The sequence below is a fragment of the Equus quagga genome, chromosome 5 (genome assembly GCF_021613505.1).
Source record: "Equus quagga isolate Etosha38 chromosome 5, UCLA_HA_Equagga_1.0, whole genome shotgun sequence".
In the NCBI taxonomy this organism is placed as follows: domain Eukaryota; kingdom Metazoa; phylum Chordata; class Mammalia; order Perissodactyla; family Equidae; genus Equus; species Equus quagga.
The window spans coordinates 34,710,894-34,731,229 of record NC_060271.1 but is presented as its reverse complement, the minus strand read 5'-3'; the positions used below and the strand labels follow the sequence as shown (position 1 = coordinate 34,731,229).

The 20,336-nt window shown below is 57.4% G+C and overlaps 2 protein-coding genes across 6 annotated transcripts in view; one reads left to right on the top strand and one right to left on the bottom strand.

The window, feature by feature from the left end:
• AKR7A2 (aldo-keto reductase family 7 member A2) overlaps window positions 1-4,513 on the bottom strand; it is an 11,291-nt gene extending 6,778 nt beyond the window's left edge. The window contains exons 1-5 of the mRNA XM_046662880.1: window positions 4,156-4,513; window positions 1,502-1,689; window positions 1,202-1,306; window positions 350-446; window positions 20-119 (exon numbers count right to left, since the gene is read on the bottom strand). Coding sequence (XP_046518836.1) covers window positions 20-119; window positions 350-446; window positions 1,202-1,306; window positions 1,502-1,689; window positions 4,156-4,498 — 833 coding nt within the window. The 5' untranslated portion in view covers window positions 4,499-4,513. The remainder of the gene's footprint in view (window positions 1-19; window positions 120-349; window positions 447-1,201; window positions 1,307-1,501; window positions 1,690-4,155) is intronic.
• SLC66A1 (solute carrier family 66 member 1) lies at window positions 3,674-19,758 on the top strand. Of its 5 annotated transcripts, none has more exons than XM_046662881.1 (8): window positions 3,674-3,854; window positions 9,307-9,475; window positions 14,409-14,538; window positions 15,458-15,545; window positions 16,172-16,314; window positions 16,485-16,577; window positions 17,166-17,351; window positions 18,824-19,758. In XM_046662881.1, exons 1-8 carry the CDS (start codon window positions 3,689-3,691, stop codon window positions 18,893-18,895), a joined length of 1,047 nt encoding a protein of 348 aa, XP_046518837.1. In that variant the 5' UTR covers window positions 3,674-3,688; the 3' UTR covers window positions 18,896-19,758. The 5 variants fall into 5 exon arrangements, with proteins under 5 accessions (XP_046518837.1, XP_046518840.1, XP_046518839.1 ...); XM_046662884.1 differs by having other exon boundaries at window positions 3,771-3,854; window positions 9,279-9,475; XM_046662883.1 differs by lacking the exon at window positions 3,674-3,854 and adding an exon at window positions 4,707-4,774 and having other exon boundaries at window positions 9,279-9,475.
• Window positions 19,759-20,336: the final 578 nt, after the last annotated feature.

Genomic DNA, 20,336 nt, shown 5'->3' with positions numbered 1-20,336 from the left:
GCAGCCATTCCCACCTCACCGATTCCTGTAGACCTCGGCCCAGCTATTCCCAAAGAAGCGGCCCGCAGGCTGTTTCCCGTCCTTGTCCTCGTACTTGTACTTGCCGGTCAGCAGGCCCCCTGCGGGAAGGCTGCCATCAGACTTGCTGGCCCGCACTGCGCCCAGAGGCTGCTCTGGACTGGGGGGGATGGTGGGGGACCCCGGAGGGATGGAGGACAGCCCAGCCTCTGGTCACACCTCTCCCTCCTTCCCAGGTCCTGGACCTGGATTTCCGGTCAGGAGTGGGCAGACACAGGACAGGACCAGGAACGCCCTCCCCCAGGGGAGCCTGCCCCACTGCAGCCCGTACCAGCCAGAGGGTTGTAGGCGTAGAACCTCAGTCCAAAGTGCCTCAGGCAGGGGAAGAGCTCCGTCTCCACCTGCCGGGTGGTGGCGTTGTACATGCCCTGCAGGTAGAAATCCCGGCTGGAGAGGGTGCCCTTGTCAACGGAGGGACCCCAGCCTTCTTCTTTAAAAACCTTCAGTCAAAATCTGCCTTTAGCAATGATTTCCAAAATCACTAGTGTTGGTAAGGGATGGGGAGATGGTGCTGGACCCATGGAAGGGAAACCAGACTGGATATATCATTCCACAAATATCTGAGGGTGCCAACCGTGGGCTGGACACTGGGCTTCCAAACACCAGCAAGTCCAGCAAGGTCTCTGTCTCCAGCTCCAAGAGATGTTAGAGTTGAGTGAAAAACACAGACAGAAGATAATGATCACAATAAAAGTGGATTCTACGATCATAGCAGATGCTCACAAATATTTGCTGAATGTACGAAGATGATGTCTGGAGACTGGATGCTCCTCTGGGGTGTGGGGAAAGGCTTCCAGAAGGAGAGGCATCTATGTGAGCCTGAGCACTCCTGCCAAAGCATGACGGGAGGAGTGCTCAAGGCTAAAGTGCAGAACAAGGAAGCGGGAAGGATGGACAAAGGGCACATGCAGGCAGAAGGGGGAGCCCGCGCCAGAGCGAGCACATGCCTGCTGGCCAGGCTGAGGAGCTTGCACATGACCCTGTGGCCACCTGGGAGCCACCTGCAGGCTGTGAGTAGGGGAGGGGCTGCTATGGGGAGGGCACAGGGGGCAGTTAGTGGGGTCTAGGGACTCCGGGATGAGCAGGTGCCCTGAGACGGAGGCCTCTGCAGCCCAGCCCTCACCTGGTACACGGTGGGCACGATCCAGCCGTTGCTCTTGCAGAGGGTGCAGATCTCAGCCACCTCCCAGGAGGCATAGTTGGAGAGGCCCAGCTCCACAAACTTGCCCTGCAGGGGAGGCGGCGGTCACATCCCACTGCGGCCCGGGACACCAAGAAGGGTTGACAGTGGGGAGGGGGGCACCCTGGGAACTGGGGACAGACCCCACTCTGGGACTGCCCTGGTGTCTCCACTCTCCTGGGTAGTGACAGGGCAAGGAGAGCAACAGCAGAGCTCCTCCCAAGCTCAGGGGGCCGCCCTCACCTCCTGGTGCAGCTGGTGGCAGGCGCGCAGTGTCTCCTCCACAGGGGTGCTGTGGTCGGGTGCGTGCAGGTAGAAGAGGTCCACCCGGGGACACTGCAGCCGCTTCAGTGATGTCTCTAGCTGGGACCGGACACAGTCAGGCTTCAGCGACTTCCCTTCCCAGGGATTGGCCTTGGTAGCGATTTTCACTTTGGGGGGAGAATGTAATGGTTGAGAGACTTATAACCTCTTACTAGCATGTAACCCTGGCTAAATTATTTAAATTCTCCGAGTCTGCATTCTCTAATCTGTAAAGTGGGGATATAACATGGAACTGTCCTCACAGGGAGATCGTGAGGATTAAATAATATCTGATACATAACTTCTCCATGTTCGCTGCTGTAATCACTGTCATTAGTCACCAAACTGCTGGCTGTGCCAGGCCTTGCACCAGAGGCTGAGTTCGCAGAGATGAACTAACTGACTCTGGACCTCTGCCCTCCGGGAGCTCCCCCGTCTAGCAGGCGATGTTACAGTATGGTAAGTGCACTAGAGACAAGCACCTCATGCTACAGGAGCCCAGAGGAGAGGTGTGTGGCTCCACAGCCAAGGAGGAAGGGTGGCAAGCACAATGCATAGCGTGGGAACATGGGCAAAGTCACAACAGCAAGAAAACACAGCATGTGAAGGGCCGTCATGAAGGCAGGGAGCAGTGGCACATGAGACAAGCGAAGGGGCACAGACCTAACCCCAAAGGGCTTTCTCAAACACCAGCATGCAAAGGTTTATGACTGGACCCGTCAGCCAGGTTCACTCTGGCTGCAGTACAGAGAAAGAACTCAAGGGGGCAGGCCTGGAGACAGCCAGAGGAGTAAAGAGGCTGCCAGAAGAATTCAGGAGACACGCAGCTGCCTGAACACCGGGCACTGGCAGAGGTCAAGCTGAGAGGCAGGTAGAAGGCAAAGGAAGCAGAAGGCAAGTGTATGTCCCCCTCCCCTTGCAGACTCACAGCGTCTGCACATCCACTGCAGACCCAGCCTCCATGAGAACAAGACAGTGTTCTGCCACACAAACAGCTTAGTGCTGGAAAGAACACTGGCTGTCTGGACTGACGGATGCGGGGACTGTGCACTTTTCACACTTGGCAAAGGCAGGTCGGAGGGTCGGAGGGGAGTCATCAGACCATGGGAAATGAGAGAGAACAAGCCCTGTAGCTTCTCATCCAGATTTTCTCCATTCCCCAACATTTCTCAGTTCCCCTGCAACGTCGGTGTGAACTTTGCCTCAGCTCCAACCTGAGGACTTGGGCTCAGTGAGTGCCTGGACTCAAGGAGGAAAGAAAGGAAGGGTTGGAGGAGAAAAACCAATTCAGAAACAAAATCTTCACTATCAGGAAGAGGCAGCCAGGTGAACTAGAAAGCGGGTGCCTTAGAAACGTGTTCCCGTTCTGTTCCTCCAGATCCACCAAGCTATGGATCCAAGGAGGACTCGGGGGCCCACGGTGCAAGGGCTGGGAAGGGAGAGGCTCAGGGTGGAAGAGAGGAGGCAAAGAGTGGGAGTAATAACAGTAGCTACCGTTCACTGAGCCCCAATATGTGCCAGGCACCCTCCTAGGCACCTCGCTAATGTAACGAGGGACAGTCCCTCCCACACATACACATCCTTCACTCAAGCCACACCTGCCTACTGGACATCCTTCCACACACGGGGCGCTTTGCATTTCCAAGCCCAGACTTTGCGCAGCTATGCCCTCAGCCTCAAATGCCCCTTTCCTTCATTCTCTGCCCAGCAAACGACTATTGGTCCACTAAGGCCCAGCTCCAGTGTTCTCTGAGCTTTCCCTAGTGCCTCTCTCTGTCCAGACCATCCTCTCCTCCCGCCAAAAGTGGTTCCTTTTCTATGATCCTCAGTGATCATTTGCTTCAATCTTCCCCGTTAGACTCTGAGCTCCCCGGAGGTGGGTTAGAGTCACTTTCCTTCCTATAGCCCCATATCACAGCCTGGCACCAGGCTATAGGAGTGGACAGAAAGGCCTCACGCCCTCTCTCACACCTTCCTACTCCTCACTCTACCATCCCTGCTTCCCCAGCCGGGCCCATGGCGTCGCTACAACTCTCCCTAAGAGAGCCAGGGGTACCGCCAACTGAACAGAGCAAAGTCTAGAGCCTGACCAAAGACCAGGATGGGAAAAGGGCGCTCCTGGAGCGCATGGGCCGTGAGGACAATGCAATAGGGAGAGGTGTAGGCAAGCGCCTGGAGCCCGGTTATGGGCACCTGGGAGGGATGAAAGGTGAGCTGCATAGCTCCGGAGACCAGTGTTGCAGAACCAAGAAAGCAACGGGGATAAGAAGCGAAGGACTAGAGCAGACTCAGGGTAAGACTCGGGGATTCGCGAGCTGCAACCCCCTCCCTGCAGGAAGGTAAAGGAAGGTAGAGGAAGGTAAAGGGAGGGGAAGGAGGTCAAGACAAAGCCCTGGCCGGCTGTCCGGGCCTAGATGTGCTCGGGGCCCGAGGAGCTGGGGTTCACAGAGCTGCGGGGTGGCCAGGGGAGCATGGCGCCCCGGGAGGGGCCGAAGGGGTCGGTCCTGACCGTGGCAGGTGCACGGCTGGGGCCGGGTCAGCGCTGCACGAAGCGGGGGGGAGGCCAGGGGCAGGGCGCGGGGGCTAGGCCATACCTTTGCAGTCGCCGCCGCCCAGCCCGAGCCCCAGGCCGCCCAGGATGCTCTCGGACTGGCCGTCGCTGTACATGAAGGCCGTGTCCAGCTCGGTGTGGCCGCGCTCCAGGAAGGCGCGTACGGCCGCGGCGCTGGCGGGCGCGTCCATGCGGCGCCCCATCTCCATGGTGCCCAGCACGGTGGCGGGCCGGACCCCGGCGTCCGAGGCGGCCCGCGGGGTAGACAGCAACCGGGACATGGCAGCGGTGGCGGTGCGAGCGTCGGGCTGCCCGGGGCGAGGTGCGCGGCGAACCCCGCCGCGACCCACCGCACGAGCCACTGCACGTGATGCGGCGGCCAACATGAGGTCTGCGCCTGCGCGCCGGGGTGCCTCGGGCCCCGCCCACCAGCCGCGGGGGAGGAGCCCCTGAGGCCGCAAGGGAGCGAGGACAAGGTGCGCGCCCCGCACGCACGCTCGGCCGGCTCGCGGCGCCTCCAGGGACCGTCCGCCAAGTGCGCGGCGCAAGAGGCGGAGCCGGGGGCTCCGGGGCGGGGCGGGGCGGGGCGGGGCCTCGGTCAGCTGACCCCGGCTGTGAAGACCGAACCCAGAAGCTGGGCCCGGGCGGCGAATCCTGACGCGGTGAGCCGGGATAGAGGCTGGGGGCCAACGCGAAGGCCGCGGGTCGGGACTCTGGGGCTTTCCTGCTGCATCTTTCCAAACCCTCCTGCAGCCCCTGAGCGGTCTTGGGGCTCCTGTCCCCTCCTTGGGGCGCGAGATCCTGGGACGCGGCTCTGGGCCGGGATTGGGTGACTCTTCGGGGGCAACTAGCATGGCCTCTCGGACCAGCCTGCCTAGGGGTTGGGGTCTGGGTCCCCTTTCACCTCCTAGTCCCTGCCGACGGGCCCCTTCGCTTCTGACGACTTTGTTTTCCCCAGGCCGGGCCAGGGGAGGGGGCCTCGCGGCCACTGTCCCCAGCGGCTGCCCTGTCATTATCCCCGCCAAACAAGCAGCCCGCGCTGGGCTAAGTCACCAGGAGGGAGTTGTGACCCAGGACCCAGAGACCTGGAGTGGGCCGTGTCCCCAAGCCGGACGCCCCTCCCCTCCGTGTACTCCCCGGGTCTGCAGGGAGCGCCGACTGCCCGCTCCCCACGCCGTGCCGAGGACGGGTTTCCAAGTGTGTACATAGAAAGTCTGCGTTTGGACGTGTGAGGACTGGCACGGGTCTTGCCCATTCAACACTTAGTGAAGGCTGCTGTGTGCCAGGGACCCCCGGGGGGGGGGAGCGGAGAAGGTGGGGTACAGTCAGGACAGAATAACAGCCATCCCCGCTGTTACTGCTGAGTTAGTGCTAACCTGTGCCAGGTGCTCTTCTCATCGCTTGGTGGGTTTCTCCCATTTAACTCTGCTGTCAGCCTAGGAGGTGGACGCTTGCCTTATTCCCCCGCTGTACAGATTGGAGAGGCTCGATCTCTTGCCCCGGAGTTCTGTCCTAGGAGGTCTGGGCAGGGCGGTTCCACAGGGCTTTCTCTTCAAGCCGAGGCCCTTCGAGCTCACAGTTACGTCTTTCTCCCTCCCTCCCTTCCTTTCTCTCTGTCTCGCTGTTTCTTTTCCCCTTTCCTGTCTTTCTCTGTGCAGCTGGTGTGTCTAGGCCCTGAGAATAAGCTTACAGCTAGGGCGGGGCAGAGGAGTGCGTTTAAAGTGGTCGCTGAGGATTCTTCAGGTGTGTGGACAAGGGGAGGGCAAGAGACAACAGGTGTTGTCCAGTCAGCTCTTGCCAGGCCTCTTTGAGAGAGCAGGTTAGCCTGGGCCGCAATGTCTCTTTCCCAGGCGCTGCAGGAGAAGAAGGACACTCCCGGGGAAGAGACAGCACGCGCAGAAGCCTGGAGGCCTGAGGAGTATCTGAAGACCTGGAGCAGGGGAGGAGACGGGTGGAGAGGGCAGTTCTTAGAGTGCCTCGGGGCTTTGCCTCAAGGAACTTGGCCTCCATTTAGTAGATCAAGGTGGTCAGGTCACTTGACCAGCTTCAGCGGGAAACCTCTCCCTGCCTCAGCTTGGGGTCTGGCAGAGGAGCTCCGAGGTGGCAAGAGACACCTTCTCCACTGCAGCCTTTCTCAAAGTGTGGCCCCGTGCACCAGAATCAGCTGGGGGAGCTTCTTGAGCCCAAGTCCCTGGTTGCCAGCCCAGACACACTGATCTTAATTTGTTTTTTTTTTTTTTAAAGATTGGCACCTGGGCTAACAACTGTTGCCAATCTTTTTTTTTTTTCTGCTTTATTCCCCTCCCCCCCCAGTACACAGTTGTATATCTTAGTTGCAGGTCCTTCTAGTTGTGGGATATGGGACACCACCTCAACGTGGCCTGATGAGCGGTGCCATGTCCGTGCCCAGGATCCGAACCCTGAGCCGCCACAGCGGAGCGCGCAAACTTAACCACTCGGCCACGGAACCGGCCCCTAATCTTAAATTTTGAACGAGTGCCTTCCAAGGACCCCTGCTTTGGTCCTTGTTAAACCTGTGGACGCAGTCACGCTTTGTTGCAACCCTGGACATCTGTTCACTTAGTGCTGTTTGTCCAGGAGGTGGGCCCGTTCTCAGAAGCAGGCCTGGGCCCAGGCTGGCTCCCTACTGGGGTCAGAACCTGCAGGTGACAGGCTGTAAGCATAGCGGCCCTCAGAGGAAGGCGCTTCTGTCCGCGGCTCGGGTGTGGCTCAGAGTCTCCTGAGCCCCAAGGTGCACACGGTGCTGTGCGGGGACAGGGACCAACCACCCAGTGCCCTGGGACCTGTGAGCCAAGGTACACCCTCAAGACACCCCCTCCCTCACTGGGCACATGTCCACCGTATTTCTTCCCTAACCTGGTGATGAGAGAGAGTGAGCGCGCAGCCTCAAAGTGGTTGAGATACTGGTCTCTCCTCAAAACAGTCACTACGATGCGGTGCGTTGCGTCGCATCAGGCACTGGGCTCAGAGCCTTGGTGCACTTCCTCTGCAGAACGACCCAAAGAGTGAGTGTCATTCTCCTCAGACAGGTTCAGACAGGCTACTCACTTGCTCAAGGCCGCTCAACCTTATCTGTAAAATGGGGACGGTATTCCACCGCCCCCCTCCCGCCACAGGGAAGTTACAAGGATGGCAGTTTACTAACGTGTGATGAGCTGCAGTGGCATGATCAGAATCTGTAGGGGAGGGTGGGGCAGGCAGTCCAATTAGGGGATCGCTGGGGAACAAAAGGACTTGATTTGAACTGCCTTTGGTGTTGCCAAGGTACAGTTCTTACCTGAACTGTATGATCCCCTGGGGTGGCCTTGCAGGTGCTGGTGGCAGGACATCAGGTAAACGATTCCAACATCAGCTGTGCTGAAAGTCATCAAGGTGGGTCCCCAAGGTGCAAGCAGAGGCTTCCAGCCACCCTTGCCGGGCCCTTGGAGATACTGCAGTGAACCAGGCAGGCGGTGACCTGGGGCACCCTTGCCTCCAGCTCGGGGCCTCTGCCCGCGGGTAGTCACGTTAGGGCTGAGAGCCTAGAGCTTCCTAAGAGAAGCAGCTGACTCGCTTCCTTTCCCTCCCCAACGCTCTCAGATGGCCGCAACCTCAGCAGTTCCACGGGTCCAGCCTGGGCCTCAGTCCTGGGCTATGACACAATACTGGGGGGCTAAGAAATAAAAAACAGACGTTTATTTCTTACCATTCTGGAGGTTGGGAAATCAGAGCTCAAGGTGCTGATAGGGTCAGTGTCCGATGAGTGTCCACTTCCTAGTTCATAGATAGTTGTCTTCTCACTGTGCCCTCACGTGGCAGGAGGGGTGAGGGAGCTCTCTGGGGTCTCTTATAAGGGCACTATCCCCGTTCATGAGGGCTCTGCCTCAAAACACCGTTGCCTTGGGGGTTAGGTTCCAGCGCATTTTGGGGGAACATAGACATTCAGTCTATAGCACGGGGCATTGCTTTATGAGGGTCCTGGGCCTCCTGACACAAGTGGGAACTGAAGCGGGCTGGAGAGAGCTCAGCCCAGGCGAACAAAACCCCTCTAAGCACAGGGAGGAAAAAGGAAGCCTGCGTTCTGGGCGTGAGAAGCTGGGCAGCTGTGCCAGACCACGGGAGAGTGCTGCCACGCCCAGGGACAGTGCGCCTGAGGAAGTGTGACATGGTGGCTGTGAGCTAGGGTTTGGGGCCCAGTCCTGGCTTTGACTCCCGGCTCTGCTGCTTCTTGGCTGGGTGGCCCTGGCAAGTCATTTCCCTGGTTCCTCACGGACGCATCAGTAGCCCGCACTTCACAGAGTCGATGTGAGGCAAAATGCGTACGTGCTGCAAGGTGCTTAGCACAGAGCTCAGTGACCGGGGCTGTGATGATTCTTCGTGGTAGGGGTGGCTCCAGCAGGCTCCACTTTCTCTCCCTTCTCTGGGACTGTCACACGGGCAGTCGCTGTCCAGGGTGCCTGGGCACCAGGAGGGGTCTTCCCTGCCTGCCACTGCAACGAGCCATCCTCTGGCTCTGTTGGTGGTGAGGATGGGGAGGTGGCTGTGGACTCCTTGTCAGCAGGTGTTCCACACATGTGAGCTCCTGGGAGATTCGAGCACACCACGCTTGAATCCCAGCCACCTGTGCAACCCTGGGCCTCACCTGGGCCTCATTCTCCACTTCCTCATCTGACCGACTTGGAGGAGGAGCCTTCTTTAAGTGAGAGAATGCACCTAATGGGCCTGGTCTCGGCAGACCCTCACAGCGCAATTTACAATGACAAAAGATTGGAAACAATCTAAATGTTCAAGAGTTAGAACACAGGTGACGTTGCTTGAGGGCTCAGTTCTCCACACTGTGTTGATGAACTCATTTAACCCTCACAGCTGTGCGAGGGAGGCTCTGTTATTGCCCCATTTTACAGATGGGGGAACTGAGGCACAGAGGGGCTGTCGCAGCATTAACATGTGGTGAGCTGGCATTTGAGGGCGCTTTTCCCTGCCTGCAGGCCCAGCGCTCTGCCTGCAAGTGTGGTGGGCACACGTTTGCTTCGATCTCCGTCCTTGAGGCTGATTGTGTCCTCTGGCTCAGGGGCTTGGTCAGTGACGCGTGATAAAGCTGGCATGGGGCCGTGACTGGGATCCCGACCTCCCAAGGCTAAAGGCCCCCTGTCTTTCTCCCTCTAGAGCCCTCCTCCTTCCATCCCTCCCACAGCAGCCATGGTCTGGAAGAAGCTGGGCTCCGGCAACTTCTCTAACTGCCCCAATGGCTCCCGCCAGTGGATATGGGACGTGTTTGGCGAGTGTGCCCAGGACGGCTGGGACGAGGCCAGCGTGGGCCTGGGCTTGATCTCCATTTTCTGCTTCGCTGCATCCACCTTCCCGTGAGTAGTGGCAGGTGGCAGGGGTGGGGCAGTGGCTCCAGGGACTGCACAGAGGAGGGGCTGCCTGGCTGGCATGGGCCTCTCCAGACTCAAAACCGAGTGTGCTCCCTCCCCCACCCCCACTCACTGACTTCTAACCCACCGTGGAGGGCCCTGCACTGAACCCGACCCTAGGCCTTGTGCTGGGCGATGCTGCAACAGATAAGAACAGTGGCTACTGTTTACTGAGTGCCCACTATGTGCCTGGCTCAGTTCTAAGCACTTGACATGCTTTTGCCTCATTTAATCCTCCTAACAACCCTGTGAGATAGGGACAGCTACTATCCCTACTTTACGAGGAAACAGAAACCCAGAGATGTTAAGGAACTTGCTCTAGGTTGCACAGCTAGTAAGAGAGGAGGCGGAGGGGCAGGAGGGATGAACTAGACACGGCCTCTGTCCTGTGACAGTCCAGTGGTGGACAAGCAGTGATTGCACAATAGTGTGGCCACTGCTGTGATTGCGGAGTGAGGACACTCTGTGACCTGGACAAGTCATTTTGCTGCTCTGTGCCTCAGTTTCCTCATCTGTGAGATGAGATGATTGTTCTCCACCTCCCAAGGTTGTCATGAGGGTGGCATGGGGGATGGGTATAGGGAAAGCACCCAGCTCAGGGCCTTTGCACATGCATGCCGAATCCCATGGCTGGCCAGGGTGTGTGAGGGTCAGGGGGCAGGGAGAGGTGAGGTCGAAGAGGTCTTTGAGGGCCCTGTCATGGAGAGGCATTCTCCCCTGTTAGGAAATTTGCTCTTTATCCTGAGGGGGAAAGATAATCAGGGGCTTGACATTTTTTTAAATAGCTTTTTTGAGAGATAATTCATATACTATACAATTAGCCCATTTAAATGTGCAATTCAGTGGTTGTAGTATTTCCAGAGTTGTGTAACCATCGCCACATTCAGTTTTAGAACATTTTCATCACCCTAAAAAGAAACCCAAAAATAAATGAGCCCTTCCTCATTTCCCCCTAATCTCCCAGCCTCTGACAGCCACCCGTCTACCTTCTGTCTCTATACGTTTGTCTGTTCTGGATATTTCATATAATGGAGGCATACAGCATGCGGCCGGCTTCTTTCACTTAACATAACGTCTTCACGGTGCATCCATGTTGTAGCCATGTATCAGTACTCTGTTCCTTTTTCTGTCCGAATAATATTCCATTGCATGTGTCTACCATATTTTCTTTATTCACTCATCCATTGATGGACATTGGGTTGTTTCTACTTTGGGCTCTTATGATTAAGGCTGCTGTGTACCGTCACGTACAGGTTTTGGTGGAGACGTATGTTTTACGTGTCTTGGGTATGGACGTAGGAGTGGAATTGCTGAGTCATGTGGTGACTCTGTGTTTAATCTTTTCAGGAACTGCCAGACTGTTTTCCAAAGCGGTTGCCCCATTTTATATTCTCAGCAGCGTATGGAGGTTTCAGTTTCTCCAAATCTTCATCAGCCCTTGTTGTCTTCTGTCTCTTCTATTACGGTGTCCTAGGCGGTGGGAAGTCGGGTCTCGCTGTGCTTCGATTTGTGTTTCCCTGATGACTAGTGATGCTGAGCAGCTTTTCATGTGCTTATTGGCCGACTATATATCTTCTCTGGAAAAAGGTCTCTTTGGATCCTTTGCCTGCTTTTCAACTGGATTGTCCTTCTTTGTTGAGTTGTAAGAGTTCTTTATATATTCTAGATACGCCGCCCTCGTCTGACGTAGGCTTTGCCAGGTGATTTCTCACTCTGAGGGTTGTCTTTTTGCCTCTCTTGATGGTGTCCTTCGAAGCATAAAACTTCTAAATTTTGATAATGTTCAGTTTATCTATTTTTTTGCTGTTGCTTGTGCTTTTGGTGTCATATCTAAGAAATCATAGCCTAATCCAAGGACAAAGATATGCGCTTATCTTTTCTTCTAAGAGTTTCTTAGATTGATCTGATTCTGATACGGATTCGATGTGTGTCTTTTCCCCAAACCATCAGGCAGTTAACTCACTTCTGACTCTACTTGGAGACAGCATCAGATCCCACCCGTTAAGGGCTCAGTCCTGGAAGGGTGCCTGCCCCCGCCCGGCCCCCACCTCGGATGCCAGTCCCAAGTCCAGGCTGTCGTCTGTGCTGCTGACTGCCCTGCTGCAGGTCGGAGCTTCCAACAGCCCCTCCTCGGGGCTGAGTCACTTGCAAGAGCAGCTCCCAGAACGCAGACATTTTACTTCATAGGTCGCTGACTTATCCTAACAGAGTATAACTCAGGAGCAGCCAGATGGAAGAGATGCGTAGGGCAAGGTATGTGGGAAGGGGCGCCGAGCTTCCGTGCTCTCTGAGTGTGCCACTCTCCCCAGATCTCCACATGCTCACCAGCCCGGAAGCTCTCCGAACGCCATCCTTTTGGGTTTTTATGGGGGCTTCATCACACAGGCATGGGATTAAATCACTGGCTGTTGGCGATTGAACTCAAACTCTGCCCCACTCCCCTTCCTGGAGGTCAGGGACTTTCACTTCCCCCTCTAATCACGTGGTTGGTTCCCCTGACAGTCAGCCTCCTCTCTCCTTAGGTGACCTAGGGGCCTTTACCAAAATCACCTAATTAACATATCAAAAGACACCTTTATTGCTCTGTTCACTTAGAAAATTCCAAGCGTGTTGGGAACTTTGTGCCAAGAACAGAGAAGACCAAATACATATTTTTTGTTGTAAATCATAGTATCCCAAATGAGCTCTCACATTTCTTCTTTGATCCAGTTTGAGCTATATTTTGTATACGGTGCGAGGTAGGGGTCCAGCGTCATTCTTTTGCGGGGGAACATCCAGTTGTCCAGGTACCACGTGTTGAAGAGACTGTCCTTTACCCATTGACTCACCCCAGTGCTGTAAGGTCTGGACATTTTTGCTGAATCACCTTGTTCCGGGTGCCGTGGGAGGTGTGGTGCAAGTCGGCACAACAGACCCTGTCTTTGCCTTTGCAGAGCTTCCATTCTGGCTCCCTCCCAGACAGTCTGAGAGTCACGGGGAAGAAGGACGGGGGGGGGACAAGGAGAGGGGCTGGAGGCTGTGTAAGATGCCCAGCAAGCCATGATGTCAGGGGGCATTGGAGAGGCCCTTAGGAAGCAGAGTGGACAGGTGTGGGTGACCGACGGAGGTCGAGGGAGAGAGACGCCTGTCCTCAGCTGTGACCTTCCCCAGAAGTCTCTGAGGAGCTGGCCGAGGCTTCGCTTTCCTGCCACGGCATGGGGCTGGCCCTGCCTGGGCCTGGCTGATCAACCAGTGAGGGGGGTCAGGGGCCTGGAGGGATCCCCAAGTGATGACAGGAAGGGCAGCCACCTTCCTCCTCGGGACTCGGCCTCTCCTGGGTTTGACAGAATCACTTTCCCTGCCGTTTATGGAGACACAGCAAGTCACAGCGTCCTAGAAGGAGCTTTAAGGGCCACGTGATAAACCTTAATTAAGGGCCTTCTCCGAGCCAGGCCTGTGCTGGGCACCATCCCTGCCCTCAGGAAGCTTGAGTCCAGGAGGGACGAGGATGTCCAGTGTTACAGAGGCGCAGGGAGAGGATGCTGGTGAGCTCACGTCAAGGAAGGCGCTGGGGAGGAACTGGCACTTCCTGAAAGATGGAGAGGAGCGGGTGGCAGGCTGTCTGCGGAAGCAGAGCTTGGAGGAAGGGAAAGCAGTCCTGGTGGAGGGGGCGGGGCAGAGGGACAGCCGGACCCGGGGGCCTTGTAAGGGCATGCTCATGAGGATGTGGGTCCTTGCTGAAGAGCAGTGGAAGGCTCTGGAAGATTTTGGCAAGATTGGAGTTTTAGAAAGCTCCTGAGAGGGAGGATGGATTTGAGGGGAACAGGCTGGGTTAGGAGACCTAGAGAGGTAGGTGGAGGGGGCTCCATGGGAGATGGCGATGGGAGGACGGCGGGGGTGGGGCAGGGGGAACAGCGCCCAAGTGCAGCTTTCCTAGGCTCTCACTTGGGTAAAGGATGGGGTGAGGTGCCATCTACTTACCGTTCATTTATTTAAATACACACAGATGATTAGAAAGAAATGGAACAGTGAATGGCAGTTTGTGTAATGGTGAAGAGCAAGACTGGAGCCTCAGGGTCTGGGTGTGAATCCTGCCTCCAGGTCTCCCTAGCCGTGTGACATGACTTGCGCGGTCCCCAGTGAGGTGGCTCGTCAAAGTAGACTTGACCTGCTGGGGGGCTGTGAGGACTGAGTGAAGGAATGTGCACGAAGGGCTCAGAGCTGCGCCTGAGGCCCCATTGCCACTGTCAGCATTGGACTCATGCTGAGACCTGGCCAGAGGTCCAGAGAGACGGTCCCAGCACCAAGGATCTTTAGGAAAACACTCAAAGTACCGAAAGCCACCGGCTATTGTAAGGAAAGCCAAGCTCCAGGAACCACAGTGCCCCCCTTGTCTGTTGCCCTTTGAAGATAACAGGCTGTGGTTCAGCCCATCTTATCATCAACCGCTCCTGGAGATAGGGCAGCGCTCAAGCCTTGGGCCCACTGCCACCACCGCTATCCTTCTTCGAAACCCCCACACCCTCCATAGAAGAATCCAGGGTTCTATAAAGTGGTTCTCAGGGCCTAACACAAAACCTCAGGACCCAAAAAAACCCAGGTCCCCACTGGGAGACCCCAGGGTGCTGTGGAGGAGAATCTGAACAGTGCTCTGGATCTCTCTGGAGAGTGCACATCCCATAGTTTCCAGGTTGGAAGGGAGCCCCCAAAGGATCAAGAAAGGCTCGCGAGGATTCTGCCTGCGGGAAGGATTGGCTCGCGGGCGACCTCCCGTGCTTCCCGCCCCTGCGCTGCTAGTCTGTGGTTGTGGTTGTCTCCTCCGGGGCTGTTCCCTCCTTGACACTCCAACACGGCGTCCGAGTCCTCGGGCCTGAGCACGTGTCTCCCTCCTTTGCCACAGCCAGTACATCAAAGCCTGCAAGACGGGCAACATGGACCAGGCCCTGTCTCTGTGGTTCCTCCTGGGCTGGATCGGCGGAGACTCCTGCAACCTCATTGGCTCCTTCCTCGCTGACCAGCTGCCCCTGCAGGTGGGCCGGCCCCTGGGCAGGGTGGGCTGCCTAAGACAGCCATGGCATAGGCACTGGGGCAGCCAGCAGGGGAGGCCTGGGCTCCAGAATCCTGACCCATCGTCCCATCTGGTGAGGGCCCCACTCTGTAAAGAGAGCCCTCTGCCTTGCCACACAGTATGACAGCGTGCTGATCAATGCCCTTTTCTGGGCCTCAGTTTCCCCATCTGCAGAATGAACACATCCAACCAGAGGATCGCCGGGCTGTTTTGCCTGTGAGGTGCTGTGGTCCTAACTAAGCTTTCAGGGCAGGGAGGGGGAAAGGAGTTTTCCCCTGGAGGCCCAGCTGCCATCATCCTCCTGTGGTGAGACAGAGCTGGGTATCGCAATCAGGAAGCCATTGTCTTCCCAAGCAGGACTGTAAAGTCCTGGTTTTGGTTTTTTTTTTTTTTTTTTTTTTTTTTTTGCTGAGGAAGATTCACCCTGTTGCCAAACATCCTTTTTTTGTATGTGAGCTGCTGCCACAGCATGGCTACTGACAGATCAGTGGTATAGGTCCACACCCAGGAACCAAACCTGGGCTGCTGAAGTGCAGCACACTAGGCCACCAGGGCTGGCCCTGGACTATAAAGTGTTAATTGCTCCTGTATCAGGCCAAAACAGAGCCCTCACTTCCTGCTTGCATCCCATTTTGTCCTGACTACTGGAGCTAGCCGCCATGTCCTGCACTGCCCAGGCCGGGCCCTCTGCCCACCTGATCTCTGTGCCAGGTAGGAACTGTGATCCCCTCCTTTCTAGAGGAGGAAACAGCTCAGAGAGGTGAAATGACTTGCTTAGGGTCACCCAGGTGTGTTGTGGCAGAGCACTACCCCTGTGCCAAGGTGTGGTCCTCGGAACCTGGGAGCGCAGCTCATGCCCCAGGCCCCTGCTTCTCTTACAGACGTACACTGCGGTGTATTACGTCCTGGCGGACCTGCTGATGCTGTCGCTGTACTTTCATTACAAGTCTAAGAGACGGCCCTCTGCGTGTGAGTACGGAGGTCCCTCTGTGTCAGGGCTCGAGGGGCAGCCGAGAGGGCCGGGAGCTTGGGAGGAAGCGGGTTTTCCATTGTTGGGTGATAAGCCAAACCTCGGAAAGACTTTCTGGGCCTTATCTGAAGGCCTGAGCCCTGATGGGCCAAGATAGAGGCCAGAGGGCGGTGAGCACGTCCGGGCAGGGCCACAGGGAGTGGCCTTCACTCGAGTTCTCAGTCTGCAAGTGTGACTTCAGCAGCTCCTCTATGCCCAACGGTGGCTTCGAGCTGAGGAAACAAGGACAGGGCACACAGACCATCACTGTCCTTGAGGATCCAGAAGGGATGATACCTGAGGTCAGTTCGGGGGCTATTCAAGACCGGGCACTTGCGATGGGGCTGTCTCAGCATTTCCAGTTTGCATAAGCCCCTCCTGTCCATACTGCTCTCATCATTTCACCTCTACAACCCGAGATACTGTTATTATACCCATTCTACAGATGAGAAATTAAAAGTCAGAGAGCTTAGGTCACTTGCCCAAGGTCACACAGCCACTGAGGGGCAGGGCCAGGACTCAATTCCCAGTCTGTCTGCTGCCACTCAGGTACCTAACCTCGGCTTCCCTCCTGCCTCATGTCCAGCCTCGGCCCCCATCAATTCTGTGCTCTTCTTCGTCTTGGGGATGGCGTGTATCACCCCGCTGCTGAGCAGCATGGGCTCTGTGGCTGCCCCGAGGGAGGTCTTCCAGGGGCGGACGCTCCTGTCTGTGGAGCCGGCCAGTAAGGTGAGGTGTGGGTAGGCGATGGTAGAGTGGGGAGCGGGCTGGCTCATCCCAAGGGCCCACCCCTTCGTGGCCACGTGGGCGGGAGGTTGCCCTCCAGGAGGGGGCTTGGGGATCTCAGCCTGCACCTCCGGCCCCTCCAAGGCACTGAGCGCCCCCTTCTGCCCTCTCAGCCCTTCACTCGGCAGGAAATCATTGGCTTCGTCATCGGCTCCGTCTCCAGCCTGCTGTACCTGCTCTCCCGGCTGCCCCAGATCCGCACCAACGTGAGCCTCGGGCAGGGACGGGTGGGGCTGCACGGGAGAAGAGCCAGCCCGCAGCTCAGGCCCTTAGGGTTAAGGGGTGGCATGGTGCGGGAGTCTTCGCGCAGAAGGTCTGCGTCCAAACTCACTGTTGGCTTGGGCAAGTTAATCCAATTCTCCCAGCCTCAGTTTCTGCCTCTGGAAAATGGGCATGCTGATGCCTGCCGTCAGGGGTCCGGGTGACCTTTGTGTGTCTCAGGGAAGGTGAGAAAGAGGGGCGGAGAGGAGAGGGTGGGGAGTCAGGGAGGGGGAGGCTTGCTGGGCAGCGAGCATCAGCATGGCGCTGGAGAGCAGGCGTGGTGGGGCCAGCAGGCACGGGCAGCTGCAGTCTCCTGTGCACCTGAGCGGGGCGTCTGGGAGAAGTCTTTGGACTGGGGATGGGGAGTCAGGCCCTGGGAAGGCTGGTCTGAGTGCCAGGCCCATGTTGGACACTGGGCACACAGTGAAAAATCAGTTCAGAGCATGTACAGTGTGCGGGGCTGATGGACACGTGGACAGTTCCAGTCCACGAGCCCTGTTTGAGGTCTCTGACCCCATGCCCCTCACCTCCAGTTCCTGCGGAAGTCGACCCAGGGGATCTCCTACTCACTGTTCGCCTTGGTGATGCTGGGGAACACACTGTACGGACTGAGCGTGCTGCTCAAGAACCCCGAGGTGGGCCAGAGCGAGGGCAGCTACGTGCTGCACCACCTGCCCTGGCTCGTGGGCAGCCTGGGTGTGCTGCTGCTCGACACCATCGTATCCTTCAGGGTGCGTAGGGCAGGTGGGTTGGGGTAGGCATGGCAGCGGCAGCCTCTGCCTGCACACAGCATCAGCATCCATCCATTCATCCACCCCTCCATCCACCCATCCTTCCATCCATCCATCCATCCACCCACCCACCCCTCCATCCACCCATCCTTCCATCCATCTATCCATCCATCCATCTATCCATCCATCCATCCATCCATTCACCACTCCACCCCTCCTTCCATCCATCCATCCATCCATCCATCCGTCCACCACTCCATCCATCCATCCATCTATCCATCTACCCCTCCTTCCATCCATCCATCTATCAGTCCACCACTCCATCCATCCATCCATCCATCCACCCACCCATCCACCCACCCACCCACCCACCACTCCACCCCTCCTTCCATCCATCCATCCATCCATCCATCCCACCCATCCAAGAGTCAGACCTCGTGTGTGCCCGGCGCCCCGGTAGGCACGGATCCAGTAGTGAACAAGAACAGACACGGCCCTTGCCTCAGGAAGCTTACAGCTCAGTCAGCACACACGTAATTATCAAACAGTTACTTCGTTGCAGTGGCACTGAGTAAGTACCACAGAGAAAAACTACGAGAGTCTGAGCAGGAGACTGTTCTGGTTTAGAGGCTCAGCAGAGGCCTCCATCAGTGCTATTTAAACTGTGCCCTGAAGGAGAAGGAGTCAGGTAAAGGCAAGGGAGGGATGTTCTAGGCACAGTTTGTGTAAAGGCCCTGAGGAACAGGGAGAAAAACCAGCCCATCCATGCCAGAGGAATGAAAGCTGGAACATGGAGACATACATGCATTAGAGTCAGAAAAACGTGGGTTCAAATCCTGGCTCCACAGTTTCATAGCTGTGTGACACGGGGCAAACCCTTAACCTCTCTGTGCTTGCATATCTTTCTCTGCATGGTAGAGGTAACAGTCACTGTCTCACCAGGATAATAGGGCAGTTACATAAGATGAGGTACCCAGAACCACCCAGCACACAGTGAGCGCTCAGTAAATGTTTGCTAAATGACTGAATGGGGCATTATTTGGATCTCATTTGGGAGAAAGTAAACATGGGCCTTGTTTCAACATTTGCTGAGTCCCTGCTGGGTGCAATGAGAGAGAAAGGAAATCTTAAGCTCTAGTGCCCTAAATGACCCCAGCCACTTGGTGAGCCCCCAGGATGCTGTAGGGTGAGAGGAAGGCAAGATCCTGGGGCTGGGGTTGCGGGGGTGCCGCCTGAGGGAAGAAGACCCCACGCTGGACTTGGAAGGTGCACAGAGTTTGGCTGGGGAGGGGACCGTGGTCAGAGTGGAGGGGGCAGCGAGAGCAGAGGCCAGGAGGACGTGGCTGATCTTCCCACCTGCCGGAGTGGGGACGAGAGGCGGGGAAGAGGGAGCCACAGGCCGCCAGGGGCAGGTCCAGCCCACGCTCTGCTCGGTGTGGCCTTGACGTCGGCCCCTCCAGATCTCCATACAGTTCCTGGTGTACCGGAAGGCTGCCACCTCCTCAGAGCGCCAGCCCCTCCTCCCCAGCTGACCAGACCCCAGGCCAAGGCGACAAGGACGTCCAGGTGCCACACTCAGGAAGAGAGAAGGGTGAGGGCAGTCACGGTGCTGCTGACCTGGACTGGGCCGTGGAAAGAGCTGGTGGGGCCTAGAACTCCCGGCCCAGCCGTCTGCCCTGTGGCTCCGAAACCTCTGTGGGCTGACTCTTCCAGAAGCCCTGACTAACTCTTCCAGGAGCAAGATGGCCCCCAGGGCCAGCCCGGCCCTCCCTTGGAGCGCACCTCCCAGGGTCCAAGGCAGCTGTCCCTGTGAGCCTCGAGGGAGGGGCTGCGGCCAAGGCCTTGGGCTCTCAGAAGATGGTGAGGCTGCCCATCGGCTCACCTACCTCATTCTGCTGTCTCACCCCTGGGTGCGGGGCACCGCGCGGCCCGGTGCCCAGGACTGCGGCCTGGCGCCCAGGCCTGTCCTGCTGGCTGCAGACAGCCAAGTAAACGGTCCTTCCCAGCGGGGCCTGTTCTGTTGCTCCTTCCCCCGTTGCTGGGGTCTGGGCTGCTGTGGGAACTGCGGCGGGTGGGGATCTGGGCCCTACCTTCCAGGGCCCAGGCGGGACCTAAAGGGTCAGGGTGTGGGATTGCCGAGCAGGAGGGGACGGAGTCTGCCAGTCAGCCCCAGGGGCCTCTGGTTTCTTCAGCCTGCTTCTCTGGGACAGGCCCCACACCTGGTGGTGGGGACACTCCAACAGGGTCCCTGCACCTCGGCGCTCAGGAAGAAGCAGGATACTTAAGGTCCAGATCTTGGTTCTGTGTCTTAGCTTCTTGGTGCCTGAGTTACCTCATCTGTGAAATGGGATGACAGTATTACCACTTCATGGCCTTATAAAGTGGTGTCATTACACAGTTTAGCCCGAGAGTCTGGCATGTAGTAAGGAATCAATAACGGTTAGCTTTGATTATTTTTAGTTGGAGGAGAAGGATGACCAGATCTCCCTGGAGATCAGGGAGACCTTCCTGGAGGAGGTGACATGGCAGAAGGATGAGCAGGGGACAGGTGGGAGTGCTGCAGGCCGGAGGAAGGGCAGGTGCAAGAGCAGGGGGAGGGAGGAGGGGAGGGCAGGCGCAGCCCTGAGCTCCACTTCCCAGGCCCCAGCCTTACTTTGTCACCTGGACCCTGTTCTGTGTCCACTTCCCTGTTGGCCACGACCCTATGGGTGCCTGAGGACAGAGGGGCCAGCTCCCCTCTGTGCTGGCCGCCTCTCGCCCCCACACACCCCACCCCACTTCCCCAGAGCCACCGGGGTGGGCGAGAAGCTGCACCCCAGCGTCTCAGAATCTTCGTCTTGCAGCCCCCAGCAACGGGGCCGCAGCCTCGGCCGCGAGAGGGCGCCGTGGCCCAGTTTGTGCCCCCAGCATTTGTGGAACACAGCCTTCCCTGCTCGGCCCACGCTGTGCAGGGGACCCTGGGCGGGGGGGAGG